The 19,469-nt window shown below is 40.2% G+C and overlaps 2 protein-coding genes and 1 long non-coding RNA gene across 3 annotated transcripts; all 3 read left to right on the top strand.

Annotated features, from left to right (window-relative positions):
* Nucleotides 1-83: 83 nt before the first annotated feature.
* On the top strand, nucleotides 84-7,571 carry lgmn (legumain). The gene is made up of 14 exons (XM_068580264.1): nucleotides 84-225; nucleotides 589-740; nucleotides 871-968; nucleotides 3,018-3,099; nucleotides 3,232-3,314; nucleotides 3,404-3,479; nucleotides 3,813-3,875; nucleotides 4,048-4,114; nucleotides 4,524-4,642; nucleotides 5,438-5,527; nucleotides 6,012-6,218; nucleotides 6,338-6,508; nucleotides 6,830-6,897; nucleotides 7,069-7,571. Exons 2-14 carry the CDS (start codon nucleotides 600-602, stop codon nucleotides 7,109-7,111), a joined length of 1,308 nt encoding a protein of 435 aa, XP_068436365.1. The 5' UTR covers nucleotides 84-225; nucleotides 589-599; the 3' UTR covers nucleotides 7,112-7,571.
* A 1,688-nt stretch (nucleotides 7,572-9,259) lies between these two features.
* On the top strand, nucleotides 9,260-14,838 carry chp1 (calcineurin-like EF-hand protein 1). The gene is made up of 7 exons (XM_068581050.1): nucleotides 9,260-9,690; nucleotides 9,941-10,013; nucleotides 10,967-11,047; nucleotides 11,592-11,719; nucleotides 11,851-11,912; nucleotides 12,677-12,799; nucleotides 13,298-14,838. Exons 1-7 carry the CDS (start codon nucleotides 9,624-9,626, stop codon nucleotides 13,349-13,351), a joined length of 588 nt encoding a protein of 195 aa, XP_068437151.1. The 5' UTR covers nucleotides 9,260-9,623; the 3' UTR covers nucleotides 13,352-14,838.
* A 591-nt stretch (nucleotides 14,839-15,429) lies between these two features.
* On the top strand, nucleotides 15,430-16,996 carry LOC137787325 (uncharacterized). The gene is made up of 2 exons (XR_011077642.1): nucleotides 15,430-15,728; nucleotides 16,280-16,996. It is a non-coding gene; the product is annotated as an uncharacterized lncRNA (long non-coding RNA).
* Nucleotides 16,997-19,469: the final 2,473 nt, after the last annotated feature.

Genomic DNA, 19,469 nt, shown 5'->3' with positions numbered 1-19,469 from the left:
GACAGACGAGCGCATAAACTCGTTGTGTTGCTCTTCAACCACATGACTGTTTACAGCGACGCCCCGCCCCCTGAGCCCTCCGAGCCCTCTGATTGGCTGCTGCGGGAGTATTCCTGTCAACGATTCTTCCCGACAACGCATATAAAATGTCCCACTGACTCCTGCCGAGGACTTTCACGTAGTTCCTTGACTGCTTTCTCCTTCGCACACCACAACAAAGGAAAGGTAAACAACATGTCTGTGTCTGTAATGTACCCTCTATTACTTCGGCGTATTATATTGTTATTATCATTATTATTATTATTACAGCTTTTCGCGTCCAAAGCTCCTTTTTGGAAGGTCCGTCTCTTTAGCTTGTTGTGATACCAGCTAAGCTAGCTGTGTTCCGAGAAATGGACCTCATCATGTGACATCCAGGCAGTCAGGTGGCTTGTTTGTTATGGTCTGCTTACCTTGCGTTTTTTTTGTTGTTTGTGAGTTGTTGTTTTTTTTGCCACCTAACAGTCCATCCAGCGACTGTATTCTCACGATGAAAGTGACATGGGGGCATTTTTAATTGACTCTGTGATTTACTCTTGACTTCCACAGAAGACGAGGACATGTTGAAACCGGTCTTCGTCGCCCTGCTAGGCCTGAGCCTCGGGCTTGTGAACGCATTTCCCTCCCAGGACCCAGAAGGTGGCAAGAACTGGGTGGTTATCGTCGCTGGCTCTAATGGCTGGTACAACTACAGACACCAGGTGAGCAAGTGAAACCGTTTCCTCAATTCCTTATCAAGTGCAAACTGCTGCATACTTTGACATATTTGTTTATGATAAGATCAACTTCCATCTTTGATACTCTCTTCATATTGCTCTTCGCCACCCCCAGGCAGATGCTTGCCATGCCTACCAGATTGTTCACAAAAATGGCATCCCCGATGAGCAGATTGTGGTCATGATGTATGACGACCTGGCACACAACGATGAGTGAGTTGACATTTGTTTTGCAGCAGATATTTGTGCAACAGAGACTTCTTCTTGCCACTGAAAAAACACCCCATTGTACTTTAGTTATATTAGTTGTTGACCTTCATTCTTCCCTAATTGCAAGTCATGAGAAAGTGGAAAGAAATGTCAGCCTCAGATACTATGTGGTACACTGTTTCTAAATGTGATGCAACGCACACACAATTCTCATGTTTACAAATGCTGTGTCTAGAGCGAAGCATTAAAGATAATGAGTTCAGCTGTCTATATTTCACTTAACGTCTGCTTATCTTTAAGTCAAGCCTGAGTGATTTGTTGTTTAGTTGGTCGACTTTTGTTCATCGTTGTAGTCACTTTTTGCCAGTTGTTTGATTTTTTCTTTGTCCTTGATCCCACTCAGCGTCCTTCCTAAAATTTGTAAAATGTTGATTTAATAACTGAAACAACAGCTGTGAACTAAATGAGCTACTTGATCCAAATACTGGAGGTCCTGGTTAAAAGATATCACATTTATAGGCTCAAATTATTGATATGAGGCGACATATTTAGTAGAAAGAATGGGACACCTGAACTTGATTAGCTGTAAAGTGCTCGAGAAAAGAGGTCTCACTCTGTCGGAGCCGTTGGAACTACAGAAACATTACGATTGTACAGAAATAAAACAAGAGCGGCGGTTTGAAGCCGTTCCTGGAAGCCACACAATAATCGCACAGTCGTGTTGGCATGTCTCATGTCTCTGTGGCATGTCGGCCGCAGCAGCGCGGTCAGCAGGCCGAGATAAACAGATCCACCGAGAGGAGAGTCACAAGGAACTCATTTTAGTGCTCCCCTCAGTGGATTGGAGTTAAATTACTGCCATGAGGACCGGGTGGAAGAGCAGTAGTGAACGCAGACCCGTCGGTTGTGGTCAGAAAGAGGATCACTGTTCCTCAAAGTGACGTACAGCAGTGTTAGACGCTATTGATTGTCCACTTGCTCAGGAGCAACGTTGACTGGCTTCTTGTTATAAAAGGTTGCTGGAATGCATGAAAAGGGAATGTGGATGTCTTGACCGAGGCTTCAGTAGAAATCTGAAGTAAAAGGGGAACGGATGTATCCACTATCTCCATTTTAATAGCGCTGCAACTAAAAGTATTTATTTTTTACCAAAACTGCCCCCTCTTAGTCGACTAATCTGTAGTTTCTTCTTTTACGCTTTTTTTTTAAAAAACTGAACTTATTTCCATGAAATCTATAAAGACATCTCCTGTATAAACAAGATTTAAAGTGGTGCAATTGTGTGAGATATTCAGTTTTACAGTTCTTGCGATTAAATCAGCTACAGATAATCAGATTGTTAGTCGAATTAGAATTTCTTTGCTTGAGCACGGCCTTAATTTATAGTGGTGTAAGGCAGCAAATCCTAATTTTGGAGAAGCCGGAACCAGTGTATGTTGAGTTTTGTTAATCAAGAACGCCAAAGGATGAATTGATTATCAATGTTATTTGTGTTTATACAGTTCTTTTTAGCGTTGCATGTGTGTAGAGAGAAGTTGGAGATAACAGATTATTTCCACTGCATGCTAATTTATAATATCCAAGGATTGCTGAGGAATATTGCTCTTCAAATGTTATTAGCTGCCTACACACTTTAACATTGGCCCATGAGTTCTTGCATAAAACTCCCTTTGACATAATGCCGGTCAGATAGGAAGAAGTCTCTAATTATTGTTTCATATCGGTATCACACTCTTGCATGGCTTAGAGTATTATCACATATTGGTTTTGTGGTTAATAACTAACATGTATTCAAACCAATGCAGGTAAAAAGCACCCACAGCTTGTAGGATTACTCAAAAGTTAATTTTTTCCCACAATACAGTCGTTGTTGTTGAGAGTAACAGAAAGGGATTCTGCAGCAACATGAAAAAACCCGGAAGTGTTGGATTTTTCACCAGATTCTGAGGCAGCAGAAGAATGATTCACTGATCAAGTGACAACGTGCTTTGTCAGCTGTTTTCACTTCCTTCTGCAGGTCTGACTCGTCTTTCTACATCTTTTTATTTCCAGTAACCCCACGCCTGGGATCGTGATCAACAGGCCGAACGGCACTGATGTGTACAAGGGAGTTCCTAAAGATTACACTGGGAAAGTGAGTGCTGCAGTGCAAACATTTGTACAAGAGTTCAAATCAAAGCTGTTTTTTTTTTTGCAGAGCTCTTGATATTCAAACTGATTTGTTTGGAGAGACTTTGTGATTTTCTGACTGGGTGTTCTCCTGCAGGATGTGACCCCACAGAACTTCCTGGCGGTGCTGAAGGGCGACTCCGCACACACCAAAGGCGGCTCTGGAAAAGTGTTGAAGAGGCAAGTGATGGAATGAAACAAGTCCAGGTGGAGTGAGATCGGAGCATCCAGATACTTTTTTCCTAACGTTGGTCTGTTTGTTTTGGCAGCGGCCCCAACGATCACGTGTTTGTGTACTTTACTGACCACGGGGCGCCCGGTATTCTGGCCTTTCCCAGCGATGACGTGAGCATTTTACTGAGCTTTCCACATTTCCGCATGTTCAACTGTGAGCTCCAAACTACCTACTCTTGTGTTGTTGAGCTTGTTTTGTGAGATAGTTATTGCTTTGTTTTGTTTATTTAGTTGAGCAACTGACTACGTAAAAGCAGGAATGTAACTTTTGTTAAGTATTTTGTAAAAAAACAAAGCAACATAGTCGGTTAAACACGAGTATTGCTTTCTAAGTGTTCTCTATAAACATCTGATTAACGACTAAGAAATCCAGACTAGAAAACCGAACAAGCGTAGGATGTGCACAAGTTTACTAACGGTGTCCTCTCTCTTTCTCCTCTGCAGCTGAGTGTGGACGATCTCCAAACCACGATTAAATACATGCACGACAATAAGAAATACAAAAAGGTACGCAGCAACATTTTGTTTCTCTTTATGTGAATGATCCCTATTGTTAACTTGCTCTTCAATATCTAGGTCAGTGATAAAAAGGTGCATCGGGTGATTGTGTAGCTGAGCTGTGAGATCAGATCATATAACTTGTTTTTGTCCCCACACACACACACACACACACTCTTAGATGGTGTTCTACATCGAGGCATGTGAGTCCGGGTCAATGATGAACCACCTGCCTGCTGACATTGATGGTGAGTTGAACTTTACCTCATCAGAATCACTTTTCAGTAAAACCAGGAGATAATGAATCCAGTTTTTGGCTGTTAGTCTTTCTGTTGTGTCAGCATTATGTCCTGTGGTCATGTGCTTGGCCCCATGTGACGGAGATATCAAGACATGACTCAAGATTCTAACATTTCTTGTGTTAACCAAAGTTATGACATCCATTTTTTTTTTTTCTACCAGACTTTTCTCATGTGTCGTCTCAATGAGATATCTCAACTCCATTTCTGAAACATATTCACTGTTTTAACGTGCATTGAGCTCAAAACTGTCGTCAAAACTTCACAAGTTGTCTTTCCAAACGCATTTGAAGCTGCCGAGCAGACGTTTGCATCATTACAAGAAAGTATATCTCTTTTTCTTCTCTTTTTATTTTAGTGTACGCCACCACAGCCGCCAACTCGCATGAGTCGTCTTACGCCTGCTACTATGACGAGAAGAGGGACACGTACCTGGGAGACTGGTACAGTGTCAACTGGATGGAGGACTCTGATGTGGTGAGTGATGTGTACCATTGTTTTTTTCTGCCATATCAAATTATCTTGTTTAGATTATGCACATTTTGATGAAAACTTGTGGGTACACAGCTAAAGTCTGATGAAAACAACACAGATCCTGTATCGGCTTTGCAATAAAAGCTAAACTCGTGTTTCTCCAGTGGTTTGCTTTGTAATGTGACCCAGCTGCAGACGTAGATGTTTGGTTGTTTATCAGTAACTTATACAATGTCAGGAGAGTCCAAGTAAGCAGTGAGGCTGATATCAAGCAGATACACTTACAATCAGCAATGCTAAATTTAGTTTCCTGTAAATCCCTTGTGCATGTGAAGGTCATTTGAATGGTTTTATTTCATGAAAATCGTACAGATTCTAGCTTTTACACGTCGACTGACATCTTTCATCTTTTACTTTTCATGCTCGCACACAAGCTGACTGCCACCAGGACCCAAACATGAAACTACATTTACGAAAACCTGCAGCAATTACAGTTCACCTGCTTTTCGGCTCTTAACAAAGAATACGAAAAGCAACTCAGACGATATGAAGTCCAGTACAGGTTTATTTACTTACTGTTCCAAACACCTGGTTTCAACAGAGCAGGAACAGGAAGTGGTGAACGTTTCCAACAGCTTCCCTCCAGTGGTTTGGTTCTTTGCATAAGCAGCGATAACACCTGTGACTCCTCAATATGTAGTCTGTGTCTTTCACTGAATACTTTTTGTTTGGGGGAATATTCTGTTGCTTATTTTCTGACAACTGTTAACGTTTGTTGTTCTCACATTGTGCTTCCAGGAGGACCTGAAAAAGGAGACTTTGGTGAAGCAGTTCAAGATCGTGAAGAGCCACACAAACACCAGCCACGTCCAGCAGTTTGGAAACAAGGTGAGGGAACGATGCATTAGATGTTGTGTTAGGGGTTTCTTCTCGGGGGAAAATGGGATAGGTGTTCAGGTGCTGTTTTTTTTAACGTCTATGCCAGTGTTTTTCAACCTTTTTTAGACTCATTTTCTACAATTAAAAAAAAATCCTGCGGCACACCAGCAACCAAAAAACTTACAAAATGTCATTAGAGCACAATACAACATATATGGTAGGTAATTATTGCGCTACCTACTGGCATGGAAGAGTATTTAATTACTAGGCCAGCCACTGTATTGCAGGCTCAGACCCTCAACAATGGCAAATTATTTGCGGCAAAGAAATAATATTTTTTGGGACCGATTTTTAAATTGAACATTTTCCCACAGCACACCTGATAATCTGTCGCTGGTCTATACAACTGGCAGAATAGTCACATGGAGGGGAACTGTAAGGGGATGAAACAAATGTTCCCTGCTCATATCTTGGTTTCCTACTCTCTATACAGACGATGGCCCACATGAAGGTCATAGCGTTTCAGGGTGACATCAAGGCCAACAGCCAGCCCGCCCCAATGACCCTGCCGCCAATCGCCAATGCGGATCTGACCCCGAGCCCCGACGTTCCTCTGGCCATCCTCAAGAGGAAGATGATGGCCTCCAACGATATCAGAGTTGCAAGAGGGCTGCTGATGGAGATCAACTCCCACCTCAAGGTGAAGATTGACAACGCCCTGTGGCGCTGCATGTCCTGTCAATCTGATCCATTGGGAATGTTTTAACTTGAGTTCATTGAGCATTTACGACAGATTCCTAACGGTATGTGTGTGTTTAGGTTAGGGATATGCTGGCTTCGACGATGCGCATGGTGGTTGAGAGGGTGACCGGCAACAAGCTCAAGGCCCAGGATGTTCTCAACGACAGAGCCGACCTCTCCGAGCATCAGTGCTACAAGGCTGCACTCAACCACTACAAGAACAACTGCTTCAACTGGCACAGAGCCGAGGTAGAGTCCTTTCCACGCGTTCATTTAAGCCGGGGTCCCCGTCCATATTCAGAAAGTGTTTGTGGTAAACGTCACGGTTGATTAGCGGGGTTTTTTGTTTTTATATTCTGAATGAGAAACTCTTGCTCAGGGACTTTCACACAGCTTTATGTGTTTATTCATATAAAATGTTTCTTTTCCCTTTTCTCTGGAACTGTTTGACATTTTCAAAGGCCACAAATAAGACCGGGAGGCCGAGAATAAACTTTGGTCATTTGCATTTCATTGCCACCGAATGTGGGGAAGTTCCTTTGACACGTGTGACGTCCTCTTGTGTTTCAGTACGAATACGCTCTGAGACACCTGTACGCTCTGGTGAACCTGTGTGAGAGAGGATACTCTGCAGACAGGTAAGCGCCACTTCCCACTGAACACACCACTTCATTAACCTGGTGGGCTGAGAAGTAATGTCATGGCGTAAAAAATACAGTCAATTTGTAAGTTGACGCAAATGAAAATGTAGTTATTTGTTTTAAATGTGAATATTTGATACTGAAACCCATTGTGTTGTTTCTCTGCAGCATCCAGCGTGCGATGGACTCCGTGTGTCCTTTCACCAGTTAAAAAGGGGTTCCTACAAATCCATTAAAGTCTCCCATCAAACTGCTTCTTTGCGTGGGATGGCCTGAGAAGACGGAGCTTCTCTTTGCACTGCTAAAGAATCAATCTGTGGTGGAGTTGATGTTATTGTTTTATCAACACACTAACATTTTTTTTTTTTTTACTTGTGATGTTTTATTGATTTTACTGAGAACTTTTAGGATGAGTTTGCACTATCACTGTGAAAGGTTTGTGGATGATGTTTTACTACCTTTTGATTATTTGTAGAACATTGGCTTGACAAGCAATTCATGTTAAATTGTCCTGCTTTTAGCTTTATATGTGGTATAGACAGCATGGCACGACTGGCTGATCGACATGTAAAGGACATACCACTCAACGTTGAATGTCTGTTGAACCTCAACATACTTTGTAAACAGGAATCTTGAAATAAATCGAAAGACCAAAACTGCTATAAAACAAAGTGACCCGTGTAACCTTTTTTTTTCACCTTTGTGACAGTTCCGCACATGTTTTTAATATTACATTTTTGGGATATTATTACACTTTGTGATGTGCTTCACACATTAACAGCAGAAGAGGATTTGTAGGTTGTCCAAATGATTCTACCTAAAACAATTTTCCTGTTATTAAAAGACCTTTTCTTAAGTATGGACACACACAACGTTCTTAAGAATAAACCACTGTCGGCTTTATGGGAGCTTGTTTCAACACCTGCTACATTTTACAGAACTGTGAGAAAATATTTTAAAGCATATTTAGCCCACATTGACCTCTTCTTCTTTTTCATTCCACTGTATGATGCCTTGATAACATCTTAGATAATTATATGCAACTACCTAACATTTATTAAAATATACACACGGGGCACCATTTAAATTGTCAGACAAGACAAATATGTGTATCCTCCTGGTATTCATGTTAAAAAAGCATCCAATGTGCGCTCTGCAAACGCTTTTTCAAAATGCCGAAAGTCCTTTGACTTTATTTTTGTTCCCGCGATGATGTGAATAACTGCCATAATAATCAAGATGCTTATTTAATTGATGTAAAAAAGCGTTTACCCTGTGCAGTATCTCAACATCTAACAGATCAATTGGCTCATGTACAGACAATAAATCCGATTGACTTTGATCCCCTTACTTTACTGCTAGCGCCACCACGAGGTTCACATGAGCAATACCTTGCAAACCGTTTACATTCCCAGCTGTAATGAGCTCTACTGTCAGAGGTCCCTCTGCCACTTATTTGTCTCACTGGCTTAGATAGATGTTTGTTGTTATGGATTGAATTGACATCATCACACATGTCAAATAACAGACGCTGCATTGACTCGCACAACCCCAGAGGTAATGAAATTGCGCCATCTAGTGGATAGTTTCTGACTTCTAAATCTTGAAAATGAATATAATTTATGTCAAGGTTATTTTTTTTTGTCTTTTATTGATGGTCATCTGTATTATTCTGCCCCCATATTTATTATTACGGCCTTTTATTATTTTACTATTCATAATGTTTTGTATAATCAGATAAAAAATACACTATTTGATTGGCTTTTTACTTAAAACTGTATATTATGTACATTATTATATTACATATATATATATATATATATATATAATTACATATATATATATATATATATATATATATATATTATTTGAAATGTATCGTGTAACGAGTAATACCTAATATATACATATTACTTTTTTGTGAAAAAAAAAAAGATGTAGAAAAAAAGAAGATTATACAGTTCCTATTATTTATTAAAAAATGTCTCGAGGCGATGTTAATTTATCTATCATTGTTAGTTTTTATCTTTAAATGCGATGGTTAATCGTTAGATATTAGCACATCTAATACTCTCAACAGCATTTAAATGGCTGACCGACTGTTATGGTTGAGATGGTCCCCTAGCAGGACAGGGTGGGCCCACCGATTTTATGTAGCTTTTCTTTAAGTATGCCTGACGATAATATAACTGTGAACTTTCACATGTCCACTAGGATTTTTAAAGAGCGATAGTACGCTTTCTCTTCTCAAGATACTTGCTGATGTGTTATTCTAAATTAAAAATGTCATTATATAAAATACATTAGCATCACATTTTAAGCAGGCAAGAAACTCTGACACCTAACTCCGCGGAAGCCGTCCTGGTAGAGAGGTGGCCCCATTTAGTACCTGCCCTTTACTTCCCACCCACCCCTTAAAACAGGAAGATAACTTGACCGAAACCTGTCTTGGTAGAATGAAAACACGACACGACATGCTGTAGAAAGGCTTGACTAGCGAACAGACTATAAACTGAAATACATCACTAAAAATACTGTACAACGGCTGGTCGTGTTAAGCTCTAGCTGCAACGTCAACGGCTTCTTTTACGAGCGAAGCAGCCGTTAGCTTGTTTGCTAACTTTGACATAAATCCGGATTGAGATTCTCCCCCAGCTGGTGAGGGTTGTGCAAGACGTCTGGCAAGTTTGCTCTCGTGTTATAACTCCGTCTGACATTTCACCATGGGATCCAGAGCGTCCACGTTACTCCGGGATGAAGAAATTGAAGACATTAAGAAGGAGACTGGCTGTAAGTTGATAAAAGACTGTGAAACATTAGCTGGCCATTCAGATTGCCTTCACTGTAACAGTTGAGTGTTCCCACGTACTTAAAGGAAGTTACGCTAATAGTATTTATGCACACATACAAGCTCTGAATGAGACTTCTTGGTGGTGTAATGAGGGCTTGTATGTAGGGGAGAAGTTATGTTTGTCTTACTGAGGCGATGCATATCTGTTATCTTCTGGTGATCTGGACTTCTTCGGTCTCCTCCCTGCAGTCTCAAACAGTCAGATCACTCGCCTGTACAGCCGCTTCACTAGTCTGGATAAAGGAGAAAACGGCACCCTCAGGTAAGCTTCAGCGTAGCCACCACTGTGAGAATAAACGCGTTAAAAACCAGCCAGGTGTTGTGGCTGATTAGCTCTGGTTACAGTACAGACTGGGTCACATATGTCTGAAGTGTTTGAGTTTTAGAGAAACCTTGCTTGTGTGAGTAGTGATCCAAAATAGTTTAATAGTGGGAGACTAAACATGTTCATTATCCCACCTTGCAAATTGTCTTAAATGAAGATGCATGCAAGTTATGCTTGTTTGTTTGTTTGTTTGTTTTTCAATTAGCTTAATCTGTGTTTTTTACTTTTTCACTGAGAAAATATGTTTGCCCAGAATTTCAATGTCCCTAAAACCGAAAAACACAAATACAATACAAAATAAGCAGAGACAAAAATATTTTTTTCATTACATTTTTATGTTAAATCATTAGGACACCACTTATTCTCAGATGGGTATTGATAATTGGATCTTTCATGTATCTTTATTATCTGAGCGCATTGAGATTTTAAAGTTAAGTTGACTGTAGTGTGACGTTTTCAATGGTTTGTGATTAACTTCATGCTATTTCCTGAGTCTGGACAGAACAAACAATAGGTGAAGAAACAGGCAATCATTAAAGCTGCAAAAACAGTTGTTTTAAACTTGTTTGGATTTGGCCTTGAGGGTTCATTTACATATCAGTCTCCAGGGGATAACATAAAAATGCAGCCCTCTCTGGATTCAGGGAACTCACTCTTTTGAAAGACATTGTGTGTTTACACATAACACATTCTTCGTGCTGCTTATTCTTGTGCCAGTGTTTTCAGACGCAGCACACAACCAGGTGACCTTCTTATTATCCATTAGTTGCCACAATAGTGAGATTTTACTGATATACTTCCGTTTTTTTCCTGATTCTTCTCAGCCAAAACTATTTTGCTCAAGTATGTTGTGTTGTAGTTGATTGATCATATCTCCGCCATGTCCGCAGTCGTGAGGATTTCCAGAGGATCCCGGAGTTGGCCATCAATCCGCTGGGAGACAGAATCATCAATGCATTCTTTCCCGAGGGGTGAGTTGTCCCGGTTTTTTCTCTGCCGTCTTCGAAGATTTTGTTTTGCGTTTTATGCTTGAGTCACAACCGCCGCAAATCTGAATGAGGCCACCGGGCTTTTCAGTTGTGGCTGCCTGACTTTGACTTGAGACGCTCAGTCTTTTCTGCCAATCCTGTGTTTGGAAAAATAAAAATCAACGTTCTGTTTTTTTTTACCACCGTGGGTTGAAAGTTTTCAAATGTATCACTAAAATCCCCAGAAGTCGGATGTGTAGGAGTCTTCATTTTAACCGTGGCTTGCAATAGTTTCTAGATGTGTTCTTGTTGCTCTGGTTTTGGGTTGTTTGTCTTGAAAATAGAGATGGAGACTTTCTAACTCTGTAAAATGGTGTTAGGTTTCGACTAGTTTGATTTGTCATTGTGTTGCCACTGTAGCAAGTGTTTATGTTGAGTTTAAAGGCAATGAGCCACAATAAAGTGGTAGTGGATCATTTTTTTCTCTCTGTTTCAATGGGCTGTGTTATATTATTCTGTGTCTCTGTTTTTTTTATTTTTTTTTTAGAGAGGACCAAGTGAACTTCAGGGGCTTTATGCGGACCCTGGCTCACTTCAGACCAATCGAGGACAACGAGAAGAACAAGAACGTTGCCGTCAGCGAGCCGCTCAACAGCAGGACAAACAAGCTGCTCTGTGAGTGTCGTGCTTATTCACGCGGGCGTGTCCAGGGTTCAGCTGGTGACCAGCATTGTGGACTTGCACAAGATTTCATTGTGAGATTAACTGTCTGACCTCACTTGTACATTTCTTCTATTTTTCTCCAGTTGCTTTCCGTCTGTATGACCTGGACAGAGATGACAAAATCTCTCGGGACGAGCTGCTGCAGGTGAGTGGGGTTGGTTTGTCATGTAAATAAAGACGCCGAGTCACAGTACAGTTTGTGGAAACAAAAAGTTCACGCGATAGGTGAATTTGACCGGATGGTGAATAATTCTATTTCAAAGAGTTTTAATGGAAAGCCATTGTTACTTCCTCTAGAAATACTTGCTATTCAGTCTGTGTTTGACAAAGGAACATGTCAAAATGCTCAATAGGCGGAAGGATTTCCTTATTGATGAGAAGACTTTGCTCTTGTGCCGATAATGATGTGATATCTCACCTTAACTACGGGTTGATTTTGCCCAGACAGTCTCATATCCTGTATTTAGTCTTGGCCCATGTTATTTGTTGTCCCTCCATGAAGCCATCTCGGTTTCGGTGACATTGTGCGACCTGTAATTGTTATAAGCTCAGAGTTAAATGACTCAGACAGATCTCTTGTTTTGTGCAAAACACCTGTGTCGCCAGCTTCGTGTGATGCACGAGCCTGTAACGTTCTGGACGTCCAACTCCAGAGTAATGTTTCCTGTTTTTCAGTAAATATGTGTTCACTGTCTTTTATAATCATGTAATTCATACAGTCAAGTATGGCCGCTGTTTTACTTGGCATTTAACCGTAATAACTACAAATTATCTTGTGTAGTGCTTAGATGCACGTAGCACCAACACCATATTGTTTGGACAAACATGACTATTATTTAATCTTCACCGGGAACCACTTTTCACTATCATTCATTAACCATGAAGGGACGTTTTGTTCCTTCTCTCCAGGTCTTACGGATGATGGTTGGCGTAAACATTTCAGATGACCAGCTTGGCAGCATTGCCGATAGGACCATACAAGAGGCTGACACGAATGGAGATAACTCCATTTCCTTCAATGAATTCATCAAGGCAAGTTTTGTGGTCAAAGGGAATTTTTATACAACTCTCTTGTGCACTTATTTATATTTATTTTTATGCAAAGTGTTTCTACTAAACTAGTAACGACTTGATAAATGTTTTTAATGAAAAACTTTGAGCATGCGCTGTACATTTTTATTCCAGGGAAACATTTTACACAGAACAGGATGTATCTATATTTAGTTACAATACCCACGGGAGGAATTATTTTTAGATTATTCATTCATTTGGGAACACAGTTTCTTAATGTGTGTAAGCAACTTCAAGTCAAATATAATGAAATATCTAAACTGATTCCACATCCTGGTACTGTTATTGTACCCAAAGTGCATACATAATGTCTTGTGTGTTGGGAGTTAATACTTGGCTTAATGTTTCTAGCTAGCAGCCAGTGTTGACCTTGGTTTAGACCTGGCTGTGTCGATTACACATTACCGAGCATGGAAATATTTTTAGCATCTAAACATACTCTTTTTTTTGTTTCCTCAGGTCTTGGAAAAGGTGGACGTGGAACAGAAAATGAGCATCCGGTTCCTACACTAAATATCTTTAAAAAATATATATATATATTATTGTTATTGAGTAGAGCTTCAACATGTCAGTTGATTTCAGAACACAACCTCATCCAGCTCGTCAGCAGGCTGCTGCGACCCCTCCCTCCTCCCCTCACTACGAGAACGCACCGTCAGACCAAGCATTAGGTAGATAATGTCAGATCTTGAGTTTCTGCCTCTGCACTGCTCTGGAAACAAAGGGAAAAGTTGCGTGCCTTGGGTTGTTTTATGCACTGTCTCGATGAATTGTTCTCCTCCACAATGAAATATTATTTATTAGAAAACTTTCAGCGGGTCACAGTCTCCACCGCTGTTCCACTTTTCACATGAAAATAATGGGTTTTCCAGCCCGGTACGTTAACGCCGTTTGCTTTTGCAGTGAGTACGTTTATTTTACGTTTACTCATGCTGTTTGATGGATAGATGGCACATTATGTGTCCTCGTCCATATGAATATGCAATGGCTCAAAGCGAAACTTGTTAGGCGTTTGCTACCACTACAAAAACAGACAGTGTTTTTAACGCCAACAGGATCTTATGACTCCTTTTTTCTTTTTTTTTTCTTTAATTTGTAGCAGAGCAAGTGAGACCAGCCGGCTCCAAGTATGTCCCTTGGAGCAAAGCAGGACCTGCTTAACAGATTTTTGTGTTTCACTCACTGAAGTGCCATGGCTTTGGTTCTCTTTTGTAAGTTATTATCACAACCGTAAACCAGAACCTATCTCTGTGTTTGTGTATTTTAATTTTTCATAGGGGTTAATGTAGCTACTGCCAATAGATTGTAATGCCCTGTTTCAATAGTTGGCCTTGAACCAAAGTGAGTTTGACCCTGTTTCGAAGCCAGTGAAGATTTCACAAAAGATGCTGCTATCTCTTTGGCTCGTGTGTGTGTGTGTGTTTGTGTGTGTGCGTGTGTCTTCCCCAACACCTGTTCTTGCTCATTTGCAAAATGGTTTTGCTAGGATTTAGCTGCCACCGTGGCTTGCTTTTCCAGAATTAGTCTTAAATCCCTGGCTAACGGCGTCAGGCCCCGTCATGGAAATTGTGCAGTGGTTTGTAGACTTAGAATGAGTAAACCCATGATAACGTGCTATGGTTCTAATCTATCTGATCAGTCTTCCTGTGGCTAAAGAATGTGTGGGTGTAGATGTACACACTGCTTCCATATTTGTCTGGCTATTTCTTTTCCCATCGTCTAGTTTCAGATGTTAAAAAATAAACAAATGTTTTAAAGATGTATGTTCTGTACAGGCTAGTGTATGGGAGTTGTGCAAATGGCTGACCCTTTAATCTTTATTGTGAGTTTGTTAAATCATTACCCTATAGCAGCTGAGTGCAGGAAATACAACTTGACCATATAATTAATCATTCTGTGATTTATCAACCAGATATGATTTAAATGTTATGTGCCGTCGGTCGAGGTGTTATCAAAGTGATTCATGAATATAATTTGAATAAATGAGGTGCCAAGCTTAATTGTGTGTCATTAGTTGGTAAAGTGGGTGTTTTTAACTTTGTAACAACTAAGGTCTAAAATAAAACCACAAACGCATATTATCTAATTATTCATTTGACTTTTTATATTACTGGGTCTTAAGGTCTGGCAGTTTAGCTTTATTAATAATAATGCATTGATTTAAAAATAAATGATCCTTTATAACTTTACAAAATATGATTTTTTTTTCTTTCAGTTGAAAACTATTAAAGGAAGTATTTTATGTGGATGCTACTCAATCACTTATCAATTAACACAAGCTAATTGTTTGAATTTAAGCATATCATTAACAGACCTCTAACTAATGTGTATACATCAATCATTTATTTCAGAGTTTGGGCTTTTATTGCATTTTTACATTCTGAGTTTAACACTTGCACACTAACCTACAGATATAATAATTCACGCATGTCTTTTTGGTTATTCTGTTGGTGGCAGTAAATGCACCACAAAACTGATTGATAAATGTCAGAAGAAAAGAGGAAGTACATCCGGGGCGGGCTTGCAGTTTGATTGACGGGTCAACGGCACAATCGTAACGCTCTTCCGTTGGCTCGTAGTAACAGAGCGAAAATGGCGTAGGGCGGACGGTGTGCGGAGACTGGGGACGAGGGGACCTTCTCCTTCCCGGGACGGAGGGAGCGAGAAAAGCGGGACCCTTTCGGTGGTTTATCGGTTTTATTCTTCTCTAAATGTGTCCTCGCCCGGCGTGGCCGACCTCTTTTAACGGAACCCGGCATTGACGTCCAGTTTGGGGGACCTGGATGTGTCACCGTAGAAGAAGAAGAAACCCCTCTGGCTTTTGTTTACCATTGTGAGCTGCAGCAGCTCGAACCCCAGTGGAAATACCTCTGCATCATTTCAGACCAAGGTCAGTCACAGCCAGATCCTTTCTGCATCTTTTCCTCGTTTTGGGGAATTAGCCTTTTTTTTTTTTTTAAATCAAAAAAGAAGGAAATTTCACTCGTATATAAAATATACATTTTGATAATCGAATGTTTAGTCAAAGACTCGGTATCTACAAAATCAGACGACTCTTTTAGCTGGACGTGAAAGGACTTCGATGGACTGATTGACCCATTTACAATATATATATATATATATATATATATATATATATATATATATATATATATATACACACACACACACAGATAGATAGGGTATACATTTGAGCTTGAGCATCTAGTTGACAAAATGTATCTGCAACAATTGTAATAATCTGTTGTACGTCCACTTGGGAAACTAACGTCTGTTTTTGTTATATTTTACAATCAATCAGTTCAATGAGAAATAATGGGCAGATTCCTAGATGATATTATTCATATGTTTTGGTCTTTCTGCTGCTCCGCCGTGGAAGAAACTGATTCAAATGAACTAAATATGTATAATGAAGAAATCCCGTGTCCATTATTATTCTAGGATGGCGTCTCCAGTCAATGCAGTGTTGAAACCAGACTGGAGGAACGTCTCCCTGCAAATCTGCACCATCGACGGACCACGGCCACCCAGACTCGTGGGGGTAAAAGACGAGGAGTCATTATGAAGATGACTTCTTTTGGGCCTCTGGGACACGGGTGCCCTCCTTACTGCTGTTGCTGGGACACTGGCCCGGTCCCGTCCACAGCATCTCCCCCCCCTGTCCTGACCTGTTTCTTCCCCGTGATCATCAGTCAGGATATCTGCCAAGATTGTGTGCTGGTGTGACTGCCATCATACACACTTCTGACTACATCTACATGCAGCCAAACACTGGCTGTAATGTCACTGAGTTGTCTTTACAGCTGAGGAGGTTCAGTTCTCAGTGAAATGGACTGAAAGTCTCCATTAATTGGACATTTTCAGTCAGATCAGTTAGTTGGACTGTAATCCAGCTGCATGTAAACGTAGTCCCAGATGCCTCCTAAATATGTTTTTTTTTACTTTCAAGATCACCATCCTCTCTAATTTGATCAAAGCAGTTTGATAATGAACAAACTAAAGACACCAGATACTGTAGCAAAGATCCAGGCCTGTGATTAAATCACACTCATTGGGTGTTTTTTTGTCTTTGCACTACCTCATCGCCATAACGAGCGTGACCAGTACAAGTGACTTGATGGTTGTCGAGCACCACAGCCATTAAATGTTGTTCCTGGATTCATTTAGTTTGAGAGGGTTAATAATAAGGGAGGTGAATAGGAGCAGCCCAGAAGCACATGATGCATTCTGTCATTTACTGTAACTACGACCATTTCGAGGAAAACCGTTGACTCACTCAAACTGTGGTGTCCTATGCAGCTGTTCTAAAGCAAGTACACAATGTAGTATTTTTACTCCATGCTCTCATTTTTTTTTGCATTATGGTGCTCTCCTTTGTCAATTCTGCAGGTGTATTCACACATTTACGGTAGAGACAGATTTGGAAATATTTCCCCTGTGACTTTATCTATGATATCTCTCAAATGCCCCTTGATTTACTTTTATTTTGGCTTTCTCAGTGGAAGTGTTCTCTCGTTGTAGTTTTCCCCGTTAACATGAGCTCTAGTGTAAGACATGTACAAACATGACGTTATTTAAACGTCGTGAGTAGGGAAGATTTTTTTCACTGCCCTACTTCTGTGTCCTACTTCCAAATAACTAAAAAGTCAATATCAAACATCTCGTTGAGTCTCTGCCCACCGTTTCTGTGTCCAGTGAGACGAGAGGTACCGGCGCTGGATTAGCAGCTCCTTTTTAAATCATGCCCACCTTGGATTTGTCCTTACTGAAAGGAAACCCTGGTCTCATTTCGTCATCTTTTTTTATTTGCCTTCATTTTTGTTTTATATGAAAAAAAGACAAAGAAAAAAAAGAATCACATTTACCGGGATTTGTGCAATATTTGATCTTAACTGTCATGTTGTTGACCAAACTGTATATTGTATAAACAAGTGACGAGTTGTTTGAAAGCAACAAAATCACCAATGTCTTCCATTAAGATATGTATAGACTCATGTGCATTAGCTTATTTAGCGGGACTGTGGTGCCAACATTACAGTAGCCGTGCATGACCAGTAGTGACGCTTGCTTCATGAAGAATAGTGAAATCAATTTTTTAGACTAAGCTGGAGTTCAAAACTATGGAAACCAGTAAAATTAAAAGGTGGTAGATTGACGCGCTAAACCGTTTGGAATAAAGCACAATTAGATGCAGCTTCGTTCTACAATCTTAAGATCTCCCTTTTATTCCATGTTTAGGGTGTGGAATAAGTAGCTTGACTTAAAATAAGATACAATACCATATGACACAATCAGGACATGCAGTTAATGCGTATTAATCCAAGTGTGTTTGCTCAATATGTGTAAGTAATTAATAACAGAAGTGCTGTATCTGGAGAAGAACTCTCAAGCAGCAAAATAATTTGATGGTAATTATGCGACAGTCAAATAGCTCCCAAAACACGTCTCAGATGTGACCTTGATGGAAACCTGTTATATTCTAGAAGAATAGTGCTTTAATCTTAGATTTGGGTATAATTGGTTGGGGTCCAATGTTATGTTTTAGTCTTAGAATTAAAGATTTTATCGCGACATCGTATTGTACATAGTTTTGAGATTCAGAGCGAGATATTTTAATCCATAAAATTGTATTTGATTATAGTTTTAGAAGCAATAACCTACAATAATGCATGAGTTTAGTGCCAGGGTGTAAGTGTTAAAAGGAGTCTGTAATGCCCCCCTCCCCTTCCCCCACCTTTTCTCTCTCTCTTTTTTTACGCCTCCGTGCGGTAGCTATCATGTAGTCACCTTTTCTTTGGGAGCCGTATGATATTTGGCTTTAGAATACAGTATCGCTGATGAAGGTTTGGGGGATACTTCCTGCAGAACAAAGTGTTTGTGAGGACAGCTGGAGCATCTTGTATTTCACAGACAGAGCAAAGTCAATACTCGCATGTTTCCCTGCCTCGTATTCTTTGACACCAAAAAAACAATAGTCCAAACCACTCGGTACTCGAGTTGCTTTAAATTTCGACCCTTGTAGCATTTTTACATCCACAGAACCCGCCGCTCACTTGAGAAAATGTAGACTTTCAGTAGCTCCGTGGCTGCAAAGGACTTACTGAATGACCTTTGACCCTCGTTTGAAAAGCACTTTCTCTCTACGTACGAACTTGCACTGTTATCATCGCCATCCTGTCTTGGAATACTGTGTTCTAAAAACCCTGTGATGCTCTTTTGTGGGGATTTATAATCACAATTTATAAACAAGTAGCCGTCTCGCAACATGAATATATGGGTTTAAAAAATATATATAGATATATATGCATGACATAGCGGACTAATGAATGATTTGTATTGCATGCAATAATCCAACTTTGTAATGTAAATGAGTGTAACTAGGCTATTGAAATGTTCATATCAGATGTTCTGTGACAAGGTGACAACCTGGGGACACAACAGCAAGTGTGTCGAAGTAGCTTTGATCACCACTTGTGGGGTTTTACAGAGTAAATTGCACCCAAAAAAAGTAGTAACAGAGAGTTTAAGGTGTTTCTACTCTATCTCTATGGCGGTTTAGCCACAGTGCAGCTGAAAAACACTGATCAGCCTTCGTTCCCAAGAAAAAGAAAAAAACGACTATACAGGAGCT

This window comes from Clinocottus analis, unplaced genomic scaffold (genome assembly GCF_023055335.1).
Source record: "Clinocottus analis isolate CAN_PGR_092001 unplaced genomic scaffold, fCliAna1.0.p SCAF_17, whole genome shotgun sequence".
Taxonomy (NCBI): domain Eukaryota; kingdom Metazoa; phylum Chordata; class Actinopteri; order Perciformes; family Cottidae; genus Clinocottus; species Clinocottus analis.
This window is presented reverse-complemented; position numbering and strand designations above follow the sequence as displayed.

Bases quoted from the DNA above. Each gene is read 5' to 3' on its own strand.
- lgmn (XM_068580264.1), top strand. From the start codon at position 600: ATGTTGAAACCGGTCTTCGTCGCCCTGCTAGGCCTGAGCCTCGGGCTT. The intron at 4,643-5,437 runs GTGAGTGATGTG...TTGTGCTTCCAG, and splicing joins GGATGGAGGACTCTGATGTG to GAGGACCTGAAAAAGGAGAC. The intron at 6,219-6,337 runs GTGAAGATTGAC...GTGTGTGTTTAG, and splicing joins AGATCAACTCCCACCTCAAG to GTTAGGGATATGCTGGCTTC.
- chp1 (XM_068581050.1), top strand. From the start codon at position 9,624: ATGGGATCCAGAGCGTCCACGTTACTCCGGGATGAAGAAATTGAAGAC. The intron at 9,691-9,940 runs GTAAGTTGATAA...TCCTCCCTGCAG, and splicing joins CATTAAGAAGGAGACTGGCT to TCTCAAACAGTCAGATCACT. The intron at 11,720-11,850 runs GTGAGTGTCGTG...ATTTTTCTCCAG, and splicing joins CAGGACAAACAAGCTGCTCT to TTGCTTTCCGTCTGTATGAC.